The following is a 19,459-nucleotide window of genomic DNA, read 5'->3' on the forward strand; positions in this document are numbered from 1 at the left end:
TAGCCTCTGACCTGCTCTTGTAGCCACAGTATTTATATGGCTAGCCCAGTTCAGTTTCTGGTCAATGGTAACCCTCAGGATGTTGATAGCGAGGGATTCAGTGATGGTAATGCCATTGAACATCAAGGGGCAATGGTTGAATTCTCTCTTGTTGGAGATGGTCTTTGACCTGACACTTGTGTGGTTTGTTACCGAAAACTATCCCAGACACACTCAATAAATTCACTAACTTTCTTGCATGTGGTTATCTGTTTGTCCCAACCTATGTGAAAGTTAAAATCCCCCATTAAAGCCACTCTGCCTTTACTACATGTTTGTCTAATCTTTGCACTTATACAACCTACCACTCCACAGCTGCTACTTGGGACCTCCACACAACTTCCACTACAATCTTTAATCCTGAGTCTTAAATCATTTTCTATTTCTTAACTCTATCCAAAAAGTCTCAACTGCCTATTTACATTGTAATTATTGCTCTCTTACTATTGAAGTGAATACATCCTTAATCTACTAAGGCTACTCCTCCCACTCTTCTATTTTTCTTATCTTTTCTGTAAACTTTATAACCTGGTATATTTAATTCCAAGACCTGACTGTCTTGTAATCATGTCTCAGGAATGGCCACCATGACATACCTTCTGAGTTCAACTTGCACCCACAATTCATTCAGTTTATTCCTTATACTCTTTGTACAAAGAAAGCCTATTTGGGCCACACACCCTAGCCTGTCAATCTGCTCTCATGTTTTATTCACACATTTCCTATTTCTCTCTCCTGGTTTAACTAGTTTACATCATTGAGTTTCCCCTTCACTTTGTAGTGCCTAATGTACAATTTCTGACTATTACGCTACTCTCTTCCCTTTCAGTTGTTTTCAAACTTATCGATACAACTTTTCCATCTGAGCTCTCCCCTCGAATTAGTAGATGTGCTGGAAAGAAATTTTCATGTGATAGCTTATTCATTTGAATGAGAAACAATGTGCAGATTATTTGTCTTTCTCCTTTATTTATCTTTTTTTCCTTTGCTTTCCTATCACTACATCATTCAGCTTCAGTCACACACTGAATGCAGACTGTTCACTGCTGTCACCAATATTGTTTCACATCAATTAACAGGATGCCTCTCCACCAGGTTAACAAAGTGTTCATTGTAGCAGCTCAGTCAAGAAAAAGACTCATTAGGGAGTCTGAAACCTACATTTTCTCCAAGGGCACAAGGGACAAACAAAATTCCTACCGGCTTTATGGCACATGCAAGGTCAATGTGTTTATGGAAAATTCCACGTGCGGAATTCCAAGGTCCTGTCGCGGCGGGGGCAGGGCCAGAAACATGCGGCAAGCCATTCAAAAGTTCATCAACTTTGGCGGGACTGGAAAATCCTGCCGGTGGGAGAGGCCATAAAATTCTGCCCCAGGTATTGGAAACAGGAACTGAGATTTTAACCTAACCTGCCCAATGGGAACAGGGTAAATGGACTGTTAAAATAATGAGAGCTGATGCCGAACTGTTCCCACCAGCAATCTGCCAATCATTATTTAAGCTTTGGAGCTGACTCTGGTGATATCTACCAAAAATAGGTGATTGTTTCATTTATGCATGCAAAATCTGAAATCTATGACTTACTAACAATTCCGATACAACCTTAAGAGCTGGATTTTATCAGCCCTCCAGGGATGGGATGGGTGGAGGGGGCTGGTAAAATGGAGAGGGAAGTCTGGAGTACCCGTTGCCTTCCTGCCTCCATGGCATTTTACCAGCAGCGGGAAAGGTGGAAGCTGGCCTTCCCACCAAGAGGTCAATCGAACCACTTAATTGGCAATTAAGGGATTCTTCCTACTGCTCCTGACATTTTCCAAGTGGCAGATGAGCCATCCACTGTGTGGGGAGACTGCCTACTAACCTTGGCAGCCTTCCAGTGGGCTTTTGGAAGGTGGGTTGGGGAAGAGGCTCTTAATCAGGCATACTGTGGTGCATGGATGCCCCCTCCCCACAGCGGCAATGGCTGCCCCTGCAGCAACAGCTCTTGCCACCCTCATCAACTTCCCCTCTCGATCCACCCCAATGCCCAATCCCAGTCAGGCAGACCACACTACCCCTGGCCCCACTTAGCAACAGCAAGGGTGGACTGCTGACATGGCTGAAAGCATTATTTAAATAGGCTCCCAGTTACAGGAATGCAGGTCAAGGGAAAGCTTGTGGGGTTGTGCTTAGTGGATAGCCAAGGCATTTCTGACTTAGAATATTAGTTTTTTCTGATTTTCCTTTTGCCTTGTTCATTCTGAGTAAGCACTCACAGCTCGACAAGATGCCATTCTTGTTTCTTTGCCTTGGATGAAGGAACATTTGGAAGAAGAGGAGAAGCAACAGCAAAAACCAGGAGAAGCAGAAGGTGAGCCTGTTGAACAAAGTAAGTGAGGGATCTGGTCAAAGAAGGCCTGAGCTCATCTAGCCTGGAGTCATTTTCCTAGATACCTCTGAGAAGCACTATACCAGGGGGTTATGCTTCACAGGCCCAACCATCTTCAGCTGCTTCATCAATCACATTCCTTCCATCATAAGGTCAGAAGTAGGGATGTTCGCTGATGATTACACAATGTTCATCAACTTTTGTGACTCCTCAGATACTAAAGCAGTCTATGTCCAAATGTAGCAGGTCCTGGACAATATCCAGACTTGGACTGACAAGTGGCAAGTAACATTCACGCCACATGAATGCCATGCAATGACCATTTCCAACTAGACCATTTCCATCGCCCTTGACATTCAATAGCATTACTATTGTTGAGTCCCCCAATTTCAACATCCTGAAGGTTACCATTGACCAGAACTGAACTGGACTAGTCACATAAATATCATGGCTACAAGAGCAGGTCAGAGGCTAGGAATCCTGTAGCGGGTTACTGACCTCCTGACTCCCCAAAGTCTGTCCACCATCTACAAGGCACAAGTCTGGAGTGTGATGGAATACTCACCAATTTATGGATGAGTGCAGCTCCAACAACACTCAAGAAGCTTGACACCATCCAAGATAAAGCAGCCCACTTGATTGGTACCACATCCCAGGGCTTAATAAATGACATTTGTGTAGCTACTAAGGCATCTGAAGATGGGTTAGCAGATTTAGTAACCGGGGAGGACATTAATTCTGTCAATGTAAACTGATGTGTGAATATCACAGAAGATTAATACAAATCTGTGCTATTTTTGTACACATTCAGTCTCTCCACCACCAATGCACAGTAGCAGAAATGTGTATCTGCTACCATCTAGAAGGACAAGGGCAGCAAGCACATGGGAACATCACCACCTGCAAGTTCCCCTCCAAGTCATTCACCAACCTGACTTAGAAATATATTGCGGTTCCTTCATGTCACTGGGTCAAAATCCTGGAACTCGCTCCCTAACAGCACTGTGGGTTTATCTACATCACATGGACTGCAGCGGTTCAAGACAGCAGCTCACCACCACCTTCTCATGGGCAATTAGGCATGTGCAATAATGCTGGCCTAGCCAGCAATGCCCACATCCCATGAATGAGTTTAAAAAATCCAAACCGGCTGTTGCTGATCTGTGCAGGGATTTGTGTTTACTGGTCCACTGCTCAGGTTTTTTCCTGGCTGTTGCAGGGGACATCATCCATATTTCCTTGTCTGTAGTATGCAGCTGCATCAAGGAGGTAACACATGTTCTTTTCTCCACAGTCAACCAAAGCATTGACTTCTTTGTGGAAGCCAACAATGAGAATGAGACAGCTTTGAGATTTGCAGCTGTGACAGGCTTCCTACATGCCCAGGGTTTAATAAATGGCATTCGTGTAGCTATTAAGGCACCCGAAGATGGGTTAGCAGCTTTAGTAACCAGGGAGGACATTAATTCTGTCAATGTAAACTGATTTGTGAACATCACAGAAGATTAATACAAATCCGTGCTATTTCTGTACACAATCATCCCACAGTTTTTCACTGGTCACATTGCAATGTTAAGGGGATGGATTTCCTCAGAGATTCTTCTGCTGCACCATGATACTTTAAGTGGTAACCCTGTTTATGCATATTTTAAATAGGCCTGCATCCTGAATCAGGGAGCCGATAATGCCATCCAATGGTGGGCCTAGGAGAACATTTCCACGGCCAAAGTTTCTGCAGCAAGGAGCAATAGTTCATAGCCTACGATCTTTGTACTACTTGATTGTTTCCACTGGTCAGGAGGCTTCAAAGTATACCCCAATAGTTGTGGAGAACATTGCATCTGTGACTTGGCTGATGCACTTGTAAATAACTGTTTGGTTTATATTACAGAGTGGCATCTTGAAATGATATGAGACAACAATGATAATTGATAAGATCCAGGGCAAAACCTGTTATACCCAACTCAAATGCTCAGGGGCATTTTTTTTTACTCATTCTTGGGATATGTGCACCTGTGGTAAGCCCAACTTTTACAGCCCATCCCTAATTGCCCTTGATAAGGTGATGGTGAGCCACCTTTTTGAACTGCTGCAGTCCATGTGGTGTTCGTGCAGTGCAGTAGGTAGGGGGTTGCAGGATTTTGAATAAGCTATGATGAAGAAACAGTGATGTAATTGCAAGTCAGGGTGATGTGAGCAAACTTGCAGTTGGTGGTGTTCCCATTTTCCTGCTGCCTTTGTTCTTCTAGGCAGGGAAAAGATTGCGGGGTTAGAAGATGCTATGAAGAAGCCTTGTGAGTTGCTGCAGTGCATCTTGTAGTGGCGGAGGGAGTGAATGTTTAAGATGGTGGGTGAGGTGTCAATCAGATAGGCTGCTTTGTCCTGGATGGTGCTAAGTCTGTTAAGTGTTGTTGGAGCTTCACTCATCCAGATAAGTGGAAAGTATTCCATCATACTCCTAACTTGCACCATGTTGATGGTGGGTAGGAGGTGAGTTACTCACCACAGATTTCCTAGCTAAGATAAAAGCAAAATATTGCAGATGCTGGAAATTTGAAATAAAAACATAAATTGCTGGAAAAACTCAGCAGGGTCTGGCAACATCTGTGGAGAGAGAAACAGAGTTAAAGTTTCAAGTCCATATGACTCTTCTTCAGGGTTGAAGAAGTGTTCAGAGCTCTGAAGAAGTCATACGGACTCAAAATGTTAATTCTGTTTCTCTCTCCAGAGATGCTGCTGGGCCTGCTGAGTTTTTCATTTTATGTTTTTATTACATATTTCCCAGCCTCGGACTTTTCTTGTAGCCACAACATTTATATAGCTGGCCCAGTTAAATTTCTGATAAATGGTAAAACCCAGGAGGTTGATAATGGAAGATTCAGTGATGACAATGCTGTTGAATGACAAGGGGAGATGGTTAGATTCTCCCTTCTTGGAGGTGATAACTGCTTGGCACTGGTGTTGTGCAAATATTACTTGCCACTTATCAGCTCCAAGCCTGAATGTTGTCCAGATCTTTTTGCATGCAAGCATGGACTGTTTCATTATCTGATTAATTGAAAATGGAACTGAACACTGCAATCATCAGTGAACATCCCCACTTCTGACCTTATGATGGAAGGGAGGTCAATGATGTAACAGATGAAAATGTTTGGGCCGAGGACATTACACTGAGGAACTCCTGCAGCAATGATCTGGGTCTGATACGCTTGTCCGCCAATAATCACAATCTTCTTTTGATGACCCAGACCTCCCTGTCGCTTGCCATTTCAACATTCCACCCTGTTCTCATGTCCACATGTCCATCCTTGGCTTGCTGCAATGTTCCAGTGAAGCTCAACGCAAACTGGAGGAACAGCACCTCATCTTCTGACTAGGCACTCCGCAGCCTTCCGAACTTAACATTGAGTTCAACAACTTCAGATCATGAACTCTCTCCACCCCCTTTCCGATCCCCCTTTTTCCAATAATTTATATTTTTAAAATATATTTTTCTTTTCCCACCTTTTTTTAAATCTATCATTTTATCTCCACCTTTAAGCCCATTTCGACCCTTTCCCCCACCCCCACTAGGGCCATCTGACACTTATTTGTCCTGCTTTCTACCCTTAATGTCACCATTAGCACATTCCTTAGATAATATCAACACCGTCAACACCTCTTTGTCCTTTTGTCTAAGATATCTTTGGCAATCTCTTCTTTGCCTCCACCTATCACTGGCCCTCTATCCAGCTCTACCTGTCCCACCCCCCTCTACCAGCTTATATTTCACCACATTTCTACATTTCTTTAGTTCTGATGAAGAGTCATACAGACTTGAAATGTTAACTGTGTTCCTCTCCGCAGATGCTGTCAGACCTGCTGAGTTTTTCCAGCTATTTTTGTTTTTGTTTCAGATTTCCAGCATCCGCAGTATTTTGCTTTTATCACAATCTTCTTCCTTTGTGCTAGGTATGACTCCAATCAGTGGAGAGTTTTCCCCTGATTCCCATTGATTCAATTTGACTAGGGCGCTTAATACAACACAGGCTCAAATTATGCCTTGATGTCAATAACAGTCACTCTCACCTGTCTTCTTGAGTTCAGCTCAAGAACCGAGACAGTAATGAGGTCAGAAGCCAACTGATCCCACAAGATCCCAACCTGATTATCAGTGACCATGTTACTGGTAAGTGCTGCTTGATAGCACTGTTGATGACACCTCCCATCACTAGTGCTTCTCCTGGCATGCTGTCCTACACACCTCACTGAATCATGGTTGGTCCCCGGGTAATGGTGGATTGAGGGGAATGTTAGGCTGAGAGGTTACAGAATGTGGTGGAATGCAATTCTGCTGCTGCTGATGGCCTCACATCTGCTCAATTTTAAGCTGCTAGATCTATTTTGAATCTATCCCATTTAACATTGTAGGTAATGCCAAACTGATCTGGTGTTGAAGAGGGACTTTGTCTTCACAAGGATTGTCCGCAGTCACTCCTACCAGTACTGTCAAGGATAGATTAATCTGAGACAGATAGATTGATGAGGATGAGGTCAAATAGCTTTTTCCCTCATGTTGGTTCTCTCACCAACAGCCAGAGGCCGAGTATGACAAGTATGTCCTTCCGACATGACTAGTTCGGTTAGTATTGGTACTAACAAGCCAGTCGTGCTTATGAACATTGTACCCCAGCCAGAGTGCATTCTTGCTACCCTCAGTGCTTCTTCCAAGTGATGCTCAACATGGAGGAGTACTGATTACATTCAGCTGAGAGTGCAGACAGGGCATCAGTTTAATGGCTCATCTGAATGATGGCACATCTGACACTCCAGAAATCCCTCGGTAACTTTGGGCAGAATTTTCTGGTTGGCAGGGGGGCGGAGCAGGTGCAGACAGGTGTGGACCCGATCGCTGCCCACGATTGGATCCGTGCCGCCATTTTACACGGGCGGGCCAACTAAAGCCCGCCCAGTGTGAATCGCGGCTCCTGAGGGCAGCGGGAGTACAATGGCTGCCAGGTCAAATAACGACCTGCTGGCCTTTTTTAAAAAGTTGCTGCAGTCTTTCAAAGGCTGACAAATCATGGCCAGTGGAAGGGCTCCCCAGAGCGCAGCTGGTGAGCAGGCCAGGCAGGGGGGTAGGGCAGGGGCGCACTGTGCCCCTTGTTTTTCTGCTGATTGCTTTGCTGCCCTCCTCGAGGAGGTGGCAGCACGGCGAGAGGCCCTAGTACCCCAGGAGAGGAGGAGGAGGCCCCCCGACATGACCAAACGTGCCTGGGAGGTGGTGGTGGAGGTGGTGAGCTCCCGCGATGTGGTGCGGTGCATCTGGATCCAGTGTTGCAAGCGCTTCAATGACCTGTTGCGCTCAGGAAGAGTGAGTACCATATTGGCATTGGTCACTTAACCCAGCAGGTAGGCTTTATCCCCTGGTAACCCCCCCACAACCGCAAGTCTGAGTGTAATGACTGCATTGAATCATTGAAATCATGTGTCCTTTGCTGGGTGGGCCAGCAGATATTGCCCATGCTGATGTCACTTTGAGAGGGTGGTGAAGAGATGGGTTCTGCCCCTGCAACATGTGGCACACTGAGACCCACATTACTTTTTGGAGGCAACCTGGAGGAGCTGCACCTAGGCGCAGTGCTGGAATTCCAGGATATGTCAGGGTGATGATATGCTGGGAGGGGAGCTTCAAGGTGGCCGATAGATCTGCTGTCCTCTGCGTTCTACATGCTTGTGTTTCCTTGCTATGAAAGATTAGACCGTGTGGTGCCTAATGTGATGTAGGCAGCATTTGGCCAAGAGGGTGGAAGGAGTTGGGGGGGCGGGGGGGAGGAACAAGCCTAGCATCGTTGTGTGAGTGTTTGGCAGCAGTGGGGTGAGAAGACACTGGAGGCCTGCAATGTCCTGCTCTGGTTGAGGTGGGCTATCCATGAAGAGAGTCCAGGTACAAGTTGCACAAATCAATGCTCTTCTCTCCTTTTCAGGAGAAGAATGCACATAATGCAGCCCGGCAGGTGAGGACTGGCGGCGGCCCAGCACAGTTAGCGATTCTCAGCAGTTTCGAGCAGGAGGCCCTAGATTTGGAGAGAAGCCATGCACCCAGGTCCACTGATGTCGGTGAGGCTGGGGTGCCACAGGCAGGTATGTTTGCCCAGCAGTGAGGTCACCATTGTTCTCCCAACAGCCATGGCAGTGCTGAATGTTCAGTGATTGTAGTTTGCAACATGGCTTGACCATTGCTTATGGGAGGATGAGTGCATAATGATCCAGAAGACAGGGATACACATTGACACTGTCTCCACGTTAACTGATCTAATGTCCTTGTTCTTCCTTTCAGCATCAGCAGAGTAGGGCTGGGAGGAGGAGCAGCAGAGGCCCCCTCTCACGCCTGAGGGCCCTGAATGCGTCACACCATCTCTGCCAGGCAGGCACCAGCGCAGATACAAGCACCACGGTGGAAATTAGAACATCAGCTAGTGTGCCGGGGCACAGTGGTGAGGGCACTTCACAGTCACTGGAAGAACTGGCAGAAACACCGAGTGCCCATGGTGCTAGCAGTTGGAGGACTGCAGGGGACCAGGCATATGCTCAGTCGGTGCCTGATGATGTGCCTCTGGAGTTGTCTGCGATGTAGCAAGCGTAGGAAATGTGGCCATGGGGTTAAGGAGCATCTGGTGGAGATACATGAGGTTATGCTTGGCTTGGTGTCCATGGTGGAGGAGTATGTGCGGACTATTGCTGAAGCAATGAGTCTCATGGCCGAGCGCCACGCGTCCTCCATGGAGAGAGTGGCGACTCTCGCGAAGAGGTTCTTCCAGGAGACCAATCAGGGCTTCCTGGGGATGTGCTCGGACCAGCAAGCCCTCACATCGGCATTGACGTCAGCTGGTCAGTGCCAGTGTGGGACTTCGTCTGGGCACCAAGTTTCCTAGCTTGGTGCCCATCCATCCATGGTAAACAGGGAGGTCCGAAGTGACCTCACGTCAGTGCAGCCGTTGCCTGTCGACTCTGCAAGCTCCTCTCGGGGTGCTCACGATGAGAGCGGCAGCTCCTCTGCCCCTCTGCCAATGACCGTTGCATCTGGTGAGGCTGTGATGACTGGGGAAATGCCAACTGTGGAACTGGGTGCTCCTTCCAGGTGAGACCAGCAAAGGCTTCACAGGCCAGAGGACGACTATCAAGGTCATCAAGTCCAAAAGGGCAGCAGAGCTAGCAGGCTCTCTCAGATGCCACTCCCAGCAAGGGGTCAGCACCAAGATGTAGCACCCAAAAATGTAAACATAAGGCACACCATGGATTTATCACTAGTGCTTACGTGTTGGTCTGCAATGAGTTGGTGTGATTTTTAACACCTTTGTCATTTTGTTTCATTAAGTTTCTTTGGTTGCAATATTAAATTCAGACATATCACCATGGCTGAGGGTGCCTCTTTTCTTCTGTGGGTGGTTGGTTTTCAATAATGGAGAGTGTTTTGTGGGACATTCAGCTTTATTAACAAAGACCTTAGTTAATGTTCCTAACTAGGCAGATTTTGCAATTAGATCTTGAATATGGAGCCGACAGCCCAGGCTTATCCTGGAGGTCCATATGTGGTGTGCTAGCTGAATGATCGTTGGATTAAAGACTCCCGTGTGTCTGCCTCCCTGCAGTATGCCTGGGTCAGCGGCTACCCCCTCAGCATTTCTCTGTGCGTGCTCATCCTTGGATTACTGCTGGACTCATCGTGTGCATCCGCAGCCAATGTGTCAACATCTTCATCATCCACAGCATCCCCCCTTTTCAGTGCAAGATTGCGGAGAGCGCAGCATACAACCACTATCAGCGACATATGATCTGGGGGGTACTGGAGTGCATCCCCTGAGCATTCTAGGCATTGGAAACACATCTTGAGAAGACCGATGGCTCTCTCCACCGCAGCCCTTGTGGAGGTGTGGCTCCTATCGTACCTCTGGATGGCGGAGAGGCATCATGAGCCAGCTTCTAAGGGGATAGCCCTTATCACCCAGCAGCCATCCATCCAGCCGGGCTGGAGCACTGAACAGCCTCGGCACCTGGGAATGTCTGAGGATGTAGGCGTCATGGGAGCTGTCTGGGTACCTTGCACAGACTTGTAGAATCAGCATCCTGTGATCACAGACTATTTGCACGTTCATGGAGTGGAAGGCCTTCCTGTTGACGAAGGCACCCGGCTAACTGCTGGCGCTTTGATGGCCACATGTGTGCAGTCTATTGCATCTTGGACGCGGGGGAAGCCAGCAATGGCCGTGAAGCCTCTGGCTCACTGTGTCTGGCTTGCCTGGTCCTAACGGTAGTGGATGAACGTCAGTTCATGCCTGAACAGAGCGTCTGTAACCTGCTTGACTTATGTGTGGACAGCTGATTGGGAGGCACTGCAAAGATCACCCACCGACTCCTGGAAGGAATCAGAGGCATTGGAGTTAAGGGCCTTTAGAGCCACTGGCATGGGGTATCTACCCACACAGTTTGTGGAGCTCTCAGGGCCAATCATCTGACAGATATAATTGATTGTCTCCCTCGAGAGTTGGAGCCTCCTTCGGCACTGCACCTCAGACATATTGAGGTAGCTGTTTCACCACCTGTACACCCTGGCAACAGGATAGTGGCGTCTTCTGTGGCCCCTTCCGCCTTGGGCTACCTCTTGGCTCTGCACCCCTAGTGCCTGCGCCTGACCTCCAGGTGGCTCCCCTGGAGACTGAATGTGCACTCCCAACCTCCTCCCACTTCTAGCCCTCCCTTCCTCCTCAGAGGAGGTGCCTCCTGTGGAGAGTTCAGCTTCCATTCCCAGCTAAGGGAATGCTTCTTGAAACCTGCAAGCCCAAAAAAGATTCCTCACTGCAGAGTGCTGATCGGTAGTTTGTGAGTCCAGACCAAGCAACTGTATGCATTTTGAAGTACTGCAGATCACACAAGCAAGTATCAGTAACTTTGAAAAATCAATATTTGACTGAGCATACTTGCAACCCCAATGAGCCCCCTTATCCCGCCCATGGATGAGGTTTATACAAATATGTTCTACCAGCCTGCCCATTGTGCCCGTGCACCAACCCAAAGATCACACGGGCGCTGAAAAATCACCATCAATTGGCCCCTCAAGGGCCTTAAGTGACCTGTTAATTAATGGCGGACACACATCGGATATCATCGCACGCCAGACCAACAAAATATCACAATGGTGCGCGGTGACGTCGGGACGCTTGTCCGACATCACTGCGCGTCGTTTTACACATCGGCGTGCGGATCTGCCTCTGCACGCCAACGGGAAAATTCTGCCAATTGTATTATTTTCATCCTGGATGTCAGTTTTATAGGTTGAGGAAGTAAGATGGGGTATGAAGCCTATAAGGAGCATAAAGACCACATGGACCAGTTGGACCTGTGTCTGCGCTGCAAACTCTAATTCTATGTGAAATGGTGCAGACTGAGATGATTTTGATGAAAAATGGGACTTGTGGCATTACCATATTATTTCGCACAAAAGAGTTCCTTAAAATGGAAGTGTGGTGCTAATTAACTCAGTTGGCTAGATGGCTAGTGTGTGGTTCAGAATAACACCAACAGTGGGGGTTCAATTCCCATCCTGGCTGAGGTACAGTTGGGGCCTGCCTTCTCGCCCTGCTCCTGAGAATGGAAAGCAATGGCAATCCATCACTTAGATAACTGCCAAGAAAAATGGCTCAGGATGAAGCATCAGCAGACAATGAGCCAAGGGCCTGCCTTCGAGCAGAGCACTCATGCAATGGAATGGAAAATGAAGGCATTGAGGCAGCTGCTACGGAAGCAAGCTTCTGACATCCAACAGAAATTATAGTGGAAAATCAGGCAGGCACTGAAGTGGGTGGACATTAAAGACTGGCACCACTACCCGCCCAGTAACTTCTTCAAAATTGGATGAAATATGATCAAAAAGCTAAGTTTAACTATCAGGTGAAGTTAGGATTTATATCCTCATTCCCAGTGTGGAAGTCTGGGATGCTGTGACTGGAGTTTGTCTTTTTTAAATTGAACTGAATGTTACTCAGTGACTATATAGAATGCACTAGAGACATACATTGTTTTTACAAGTTTGTGAGAATTAACAAAGCTTCATAGATGTTGAATCTCATATTGACAGATATTTAAACCAAAACCATGGAGACTATTTACAATGATAGACAGTTATTAACAAAGTTTGTTATGAGCTGTTTCGTTATGGCTGATTTTTGTGTAAAGTGAGGGAAAGTCAGCAATTACAGCATTTTAAATTAGTACCTGAAGTAAACTCAGGGAAATAGATAATTAAAATTTAACCTTTTCCCTTACAGTTTTGGAAGGGTAACTGTTCTTTCTACACTGGCCAATCAGCAGCAACCTTATGCAATGTGATCATGTGTTTTTCCAAATGATACTTTCATTTCCAAATACCTGAAATGCAAATAAATGCAGCTGCAAAGAAGGCTTCATTGTATAAGGAAAGACTGTCTGTTTGGGCAGAAGCCGTGTAGATGGACATGTGTGAGCAGGCGCATTCTACGTAGTTACTGGTATCTTCAATCACTCGACAGAACTGGTTGTCCGATAGCCAGCTATTAAAAGAAATATACAGTAATGAATTCTTGTCAGAAGACATTAGCATCTCAAGTGTTAAACTGAACTAAAAAAGCAATTTTTCTGAGTGGTGTCAGTTGAATGCCACATATCTTCTAACTTCTAGGACGTGACAGTATTTAGTCTGGCTGTGGTCATACCTAAACTAAGTCGGATTTTTACTTGAGAGAGAAAGAGTGTGCACTACTCATTGGGCAAAAATAAATTCCACCCATGTATGTTTGCCTGTAACTTGGCTTAGAAATTCTTAATCACAGTGATGGGCTTCTATAGAATAATTTTAATCTAGTAAAATTGGGAACTGATCTGAGTGTCAATTTCCCACATGGTGGGTTCAGTTAAAGTTACCCTCTCACAGCCAATAACCAAAACAAAGGATGCATCTATTTATAAATTGATAAATTCAGCTGAGAGAGCTTACCAGAGAAATTCATGTTTGCAGCCCATAATTTTCATTCATTCACGTGCAGCATTATTTCCCATTATGTACTCCTGCTGGGTGAAGCTCTGAACCACCAGTAAGCAAACAAAACATAACAAATGACAAATAGGCTCAAACCCAAGTCATTCTGCTTCAGCATGAAGTGTGCTTACTGAGATCAATTTTGAAGTTTGGGCAGGAGAGCATGCTGAATGGTCACCTGCTCTACTGGTAAAAAGGCACTTACAATTTTAAGGCTCTGGCCTCTTTTGAAGTTTGGCAGGTGAGCTGCTGTGATAAGCAAGCATTCTGATGCTACACGTCACTCTTCAGCCTTAAGGATATTGGGTGTTGGCATGCCAGCTGTGACCTGCAGATAGGTGCTTGGGCAGATGCTTGGGCCGAGGTCAGGCAGGCAGCAGGATGTGTTATTTTTGTGCAGCCAAGAGGAGCGCTCTACAGTTGCCCCAAAAAACGATTAAATTTAAACATTTTACTGATGTTTCTTGATTGGAATGTTACGATACATATGTGGAGTGCTACTGCCTCAAGCTCCATCAATACCTTCCTTAAAATTACAACTGGGGTTCTAACTGCTCCATTAGATTCTGATTTGCTTGTTTTAGGTAGGCGCTTAGCTGTTCATTGGCAGGCCTCTGTAAAAGATTTGGCAAGCTGATCATCAGGGTTAACAGGGGGGTAAGGCTACTGATCTCATTTTTAGGCCCTTACTTTCCTATTAACACCAATTTTCCCAAGTGAAGATATAAGTGAACAATATGGACATTCTGATAGGTAGACAGGGTGAATTCTCTGCTTGCACAGAAATGGTGCAAAGGCTATGAAATTTCTGGGGAGGTGTGGAAGGAGCAATGGGCAGAAACCCAGAAATGTCAGGAGCATCTAAGTCCTGTAAATTTAATGATGGGCCCTCATTATCACTTTAAAAAAAATCTGTTTCCTGACATTTGACCAGCCTGTCAATCTGGCCTGCTGCTGGATGGGAGAGCCAGCAGGAGAACGGATTTTTGGAACCAGGGATTTTTGGGGATGGTACCCATTAACCGGGAGACATTCCAGTACAGAAGCGGGGTCACACCAACAATCAGGAGCAAGGAGAGATGAGAGACATTGCAAGATGTTGGTGGGGTGGGGAGGTTGTAGCCAGACTGACAATTGGGAGGCAGTCTGCCGCTCGTGGCAGCGTGTTTGCTTGAGGGGTCAGGGAAAGCACTCCTGCTCCTTCTGGACCACAAATGATGCAATGAAGAGCACCCGCCTGCTGGGATCCACTGCTCTTGTTCCCTTTTAGCTGCCAAATTCTCCGAGCTCTGTATATGGCTGTCAAAAATTAAGGAATGAGTAAAATCACTGACCTTCCTCTCCAGAGTAGGTCACTTGAGTACCCCTAAACCAGCTGGGTTAAAATAGAAGCAGGAGCTTTTGCAGAGGATATTGTGGTCAGGCTCTTTTAAATTTGCTGTTTTAACCCTCCCCAACTATCATGGGAGGATTAAAATCGCTCCGAAGCCTTTCCCATCAAGAGTGAATTTCAGAAAATCATGTGACTGGTGGCCTGTTACCCTCTGCCCATTAATTTTGATGGATGGAAAAATCTTGGGATGCACATGGTGATTTTTTGACAAGCGTTTTGGTGGGGCTGACTCAGCATGACTGAGTCCCAACCTAATTTATGCTCCTTCTGACATATACAGGTTGATGTTTGTAGGAAAATTACTGAAACCAAATTTTTCTGAAGTGGAATATAACAGTTAAATATTTATTCCTCTACCTTGTGCATTTAATTACAATAATACAATTGTTAAACAACATACAAAATCAACTATTTCATAACTGCACCTTTCAGCTGCTTGGTTCCACAGAAGACATGCAGATCTGTGTGGAACAATGCGACTGTCTAGAGTGTGAATTTGAAAAGTTATTTCATTGTTGTCCACAAGAGGCCGTGAACCACGATCCTTTAAACTTGCTGAAAATATCTAGGGTGCAGCAGGAACGAGAAAAGACAGTCAATTTTTAGGGCTATAATAATAACAGCCTTATTTAAAACAACACTAAACAGTTCCCTTTTATTTCAACAAAAGCAAATCACTTTGAAGATTTAATCTCTCATAAGAACATAAGAAATAGGAACAGGAGTAGACCATTCGGTCCCTCAAGCCTGCTCCACCATTGAATAAGATCATGGCTGATTTTCTTGTGTTTTAATTTCCACATTCCCATCTAACCCCGATAACCTTTGATTCCCTCGCCTAACAAGAATCTATCTACCTCTGCCTTAAAAATATTCAGTGACCCCGCTTTCACCAGCTTCTGAGGCAGAGAATTCCAAAGTCATACAACCTTCTGAGAGAAAAAAAGTTCTCCTCATCTCTGTCCTAAACAGGCGACCCCTAATTTTAAAACAGTGCCCCCTAGTTCTGGACTCACCCACAAGAGGAAACATCCTTCGACGGCCACCTTGTCAAGGCCGTTCAGTATCTTGTATACTTCAATCAAATCACCCCTCGCTCTTCCAAACTCTGGTGGAAACAAGCCCAGCCTGTCCAACCTTTCCTCATAAGACTACCCACTCATTCCAGGTATCAATCTAGTAAACCTCCTTTGAACCGCCTCCAATGCATTTACATCCTTCATTAAATAAGGAAAACAAAACTGCACACAGTATTCAAAGTGCGGTCTCAACAATGCCCTGTATAACTGAAGTATAGCATCCTTACTTATAGGGTCAATCCCTCTCGCAATAAAGGATAACATTCCATTAGCCTTCTTAATTACTTGCTGTACCTGCATACTAACTTTTTCTGACTCATGTACCAGAACACCTAGATCCCTCTGCACCTCAGAATTATGCAGATGTTCTCCATCTAAGTAATATTCTGTTTTTTTGTTCTTCCTGCCAAAGTGAACAACTTCACATTTTCCCGCATTAAACTCCATTTGCCAGATCTTTGCCCACTCAGTCAACCTATCTATATCCATCTGTAACCTCCTCATGTCTTTTTCACAACATATTTTCCTACCTATCTTTGTGTCATTTGCAAATCTAGCTACCATGTCTTCACTGCCCTCATCTAAGTCATTGATGTAAACTGTAAAAAGTTGAGGCCCCAGTACAGACTCCTTTGGGGTAATACGGAGTAATAATGTTAGCAACAATGGCTGTAATTTTGTTGCTGTGGCGGGAGCCTTTAAGGCAAGCCCAAAAGTCAAGGCAACCGCCTCAGCCTATCGTGGGATGCCCAGCTGCATTTTTCAGCCGTCCAATAACTAATTAGTTGCCGCTGGGAGTACTGTCCCTTTAAAGGACAGGTGCCCATCTCCAAGTGTTGCTGGCCAATTGGAAGGCTGGCAGCTCAGCAGCACAGCAGGTAGTTGTGGCCACTGCTGGGACTGCACCTAGCAGAGAGGAAGTAATGGGAGCAGGTCATCCTCCCAAAGAATTGAGTGGGATTTGGGAGTGCTGGGGCCAGTCAAGTAGCAGCAGGGGAGGGGGGAGGGCATAAGGGGTTGTAGAGTGCAGGGAGATTGGTGAGGATGGGGCAGAGTTGTCATGAGGCAGCCATTGCTGCTGGGAGTGCCCCCCAACCCCACCTTCACCATGGGCCACAGAGTGCTTGATTAGGAGGAATCTCCTGAAGCCTGCAGGGATGCCGCCAGAGTTGTAAAATACCAGTAGCAGTAGGAACAGGCCCTTAAAAAGTCACCTAATTGACTCAGGTGGCCTCTGGGCTGGATGGCCATCCTCCATTCTCCCCGCCACTAGTAACATGCCATAGCTGCGGGAGGATGACAGGCACTCCAACAGCCCCCCACCTTTGTTTGCCATTTGATGTTTCTCCCTGCTTCCCAGCCTGTCCCTAGAGGGCTGGTAAAATTCAGCCCATGGAAAAAAAGTCCACTCCAGAGTGATGCACAAGTGAAATCTGCTGAAAGTAATATCAGCACAACAATGAAATAAAAGTCCTTTAACACTATTATCAGCCAATGACAATCACTGAGAAACTGTTCCAGTTTTTTTGTGAAATTGGCTTCAAAATCTTCTTTATCTACAAATTATTAACAGTCTTAAGATAAATTACTTATTGAATTTTATCCTTTTTTGCTCCTTGTTCAAGACACAAGTGGAATTTTACTGATTCAATGAGAAACAAAGATCCCAAAGTGTGACCGGAAATCTATTTATTCCACCAACTGCACTTGCTTTCCAAACCAAAAGATTGCACTGTTCAACTGAAGGCAACAAAGATGAAAATTTATTCGATGTTTTCGATACCACCAAGTGCCAATTGCACTCCCATTATTTCTATTTGTTAATCTAATTCTAGGTCACCAATACATTTATGTTATAACTATTTTTAAATAAGTATTTTCAGAGCACATTGGTCCTACTTTATTGTTGAGTGCAATTCCTTTTACACTGGTTTGAAACCATTGTTGGCTGCTATACTCTGTGAATTGTACATGTTGACAGCTTTCATTTCCTGTGGTATGTGAGGATGAAGGAGGAACTTCCAACAGCCGTTCAGGAACTTGCAGGGAATCACCATTTTTCCCTTCAACCTTGTGTCCATTAATTTGCTGGGGATACCAGTGATATGATTTAATAGTGAGGTACTGGCAGGTATCAAGAACTGTTTTGCCCCTGTGGAATTAAGAAGAAAAGCATTACAGTAAGTGTGCTGGTGATAATTCCAAAGTCTAGGGTAGATATTTCAGATAAATCAAAAACTAAATTTAGCTAATGTGATCAGTTTAGGCCAAACTCACCTCTCCCCAGTTCAATCTTAGATAATCTTATTGCTTTCAAATGAAAGAAGCTGGTGCAAATTTTGGCCCCCAATCAGAGAGATAAGTTTGAATGACACTCAAATTTGGAATAAGTCATTTGAGTTAAGGCAGTGTGGCGATCTCACTAAACTAGAACATTGGACTAGACAGGTAGACTGTTGCCAGTCCACTAGAGGGGCTGGGGGGGTGGGGGGGGGGGGGGGGGGGGGGGGGGGAGATGTCAATTAGGCTCATTAATGAACACATTGACACCCATTATCCCTGACGCCCCCGCAATTTAGTGATATGGCTTTCATGCACCCTCTGATGGCCGTCCAGCAAACCCCGTCAGCTTTGCCAGCAGCTTCCTGGGGTGGGGGAGGGTCCCTTGTTGTCTGGTACTCTGTGCTCAATCAAGGGACCCTGTATTGGTCAGAGGATTGGCCGCTGAATGCCACCCCACCTGCTCTTGCTTCGAATGCCCCTCCCTGAACTCTCCAGTGACCCACTTCCCGCCCCACGCATCTTTGGGACGGGGCCCACAATGTACCTAGGCCTCTGGCGGATGCAGTACCGCCAGCAGCCACCTCTCCCGCTGGCAGCACTCGTGACCTGCTGGTCTCCAATTGACGAGCTGCTCTCAGCAAGTGGGACTTCTGCCTCCGAGAACCTCAATCGCAAGGAAGGCTTATCATGGCTACTTCAGTGCCTGAGGGCACTTCCATGCCAGTTGTGTGATTGGTAGGTGAGACTCCAGTTGGTTGAAAAAATCTTGGCCATTGTGCCGCCTAGGAATGTTGAGGGATAATTTGCTAGGCCAATCCTTCCCACAGAGATGAAGTTTTAGCCAAATAAGAGGTTACAGAACAGAAATGATAACAAATGCAGAGTATATAAGGGGAGCTGATCCAGCTACATTCAGATTCAATTAAAAGCAACATTTAGTGTTGTTTTAAAACTAGTGAAAAACACTGTTTTACATGACTAATTAACTTTCATATAAGTAACTGAAGTATTTTCTGTAACATCTTTGCTATTGATAAGTGAGATTTCAAAGTCTGTTTCCAGTCTGAAGTTCAAAGACCTTGTAGTGGTTCCAAACTGAACACTTGAATCGTGGTGAGTCAACCACTCCCTTAATACTTACATTTTAAACAACAAAATTTCGAAATATAAATGACTAAATTAAACTGTGATCCAGAAATACTGAGAGGAATTTTAACCTCCAAAAATGAGTCACGTGGCATGTG

At 45.6% G+C, this 19,459-nt stretch overlaps 1 protein-coding gene across 1 annotated transcript in view; it reads right to left on the reverse strand.

Moving 5' to 3' along the window:
* adgrv1 (adhesion G protein-coupled receptor V1) overlaps positions 1-19,459 on the reverse strand; it is a 723,938-nt gene that overhangs the window by 265,224 nt on the left and 439,255 nt on the right. The window contains 3 exon segments of the mRNA XM_041185339.1: positions 12,815-12,975; positions 15,279-15,418; positions 17,832-18,084. Coding sequence (XP_041041273.1) covers positions 12,815-12,975; positions 15,279-15,418; positions 17,832-18,084 — 554 coding nt within the window.

This window comes from Carcharodon carcharias, chromosome 4 (genome assembly GCF_017639515.1).
Source record: "Carcharodon carcharias isolate sCarCar2 chromosome 4, sCarCar2.pri, whole genome shotgun sequence".
Taxonomy (NCBI): Eukaryota; Metazoa; Chordata; class Chondrichthyes; order Lamniformes; family Lamnidae; genus Carcharodon; species Carcharodon carcharias.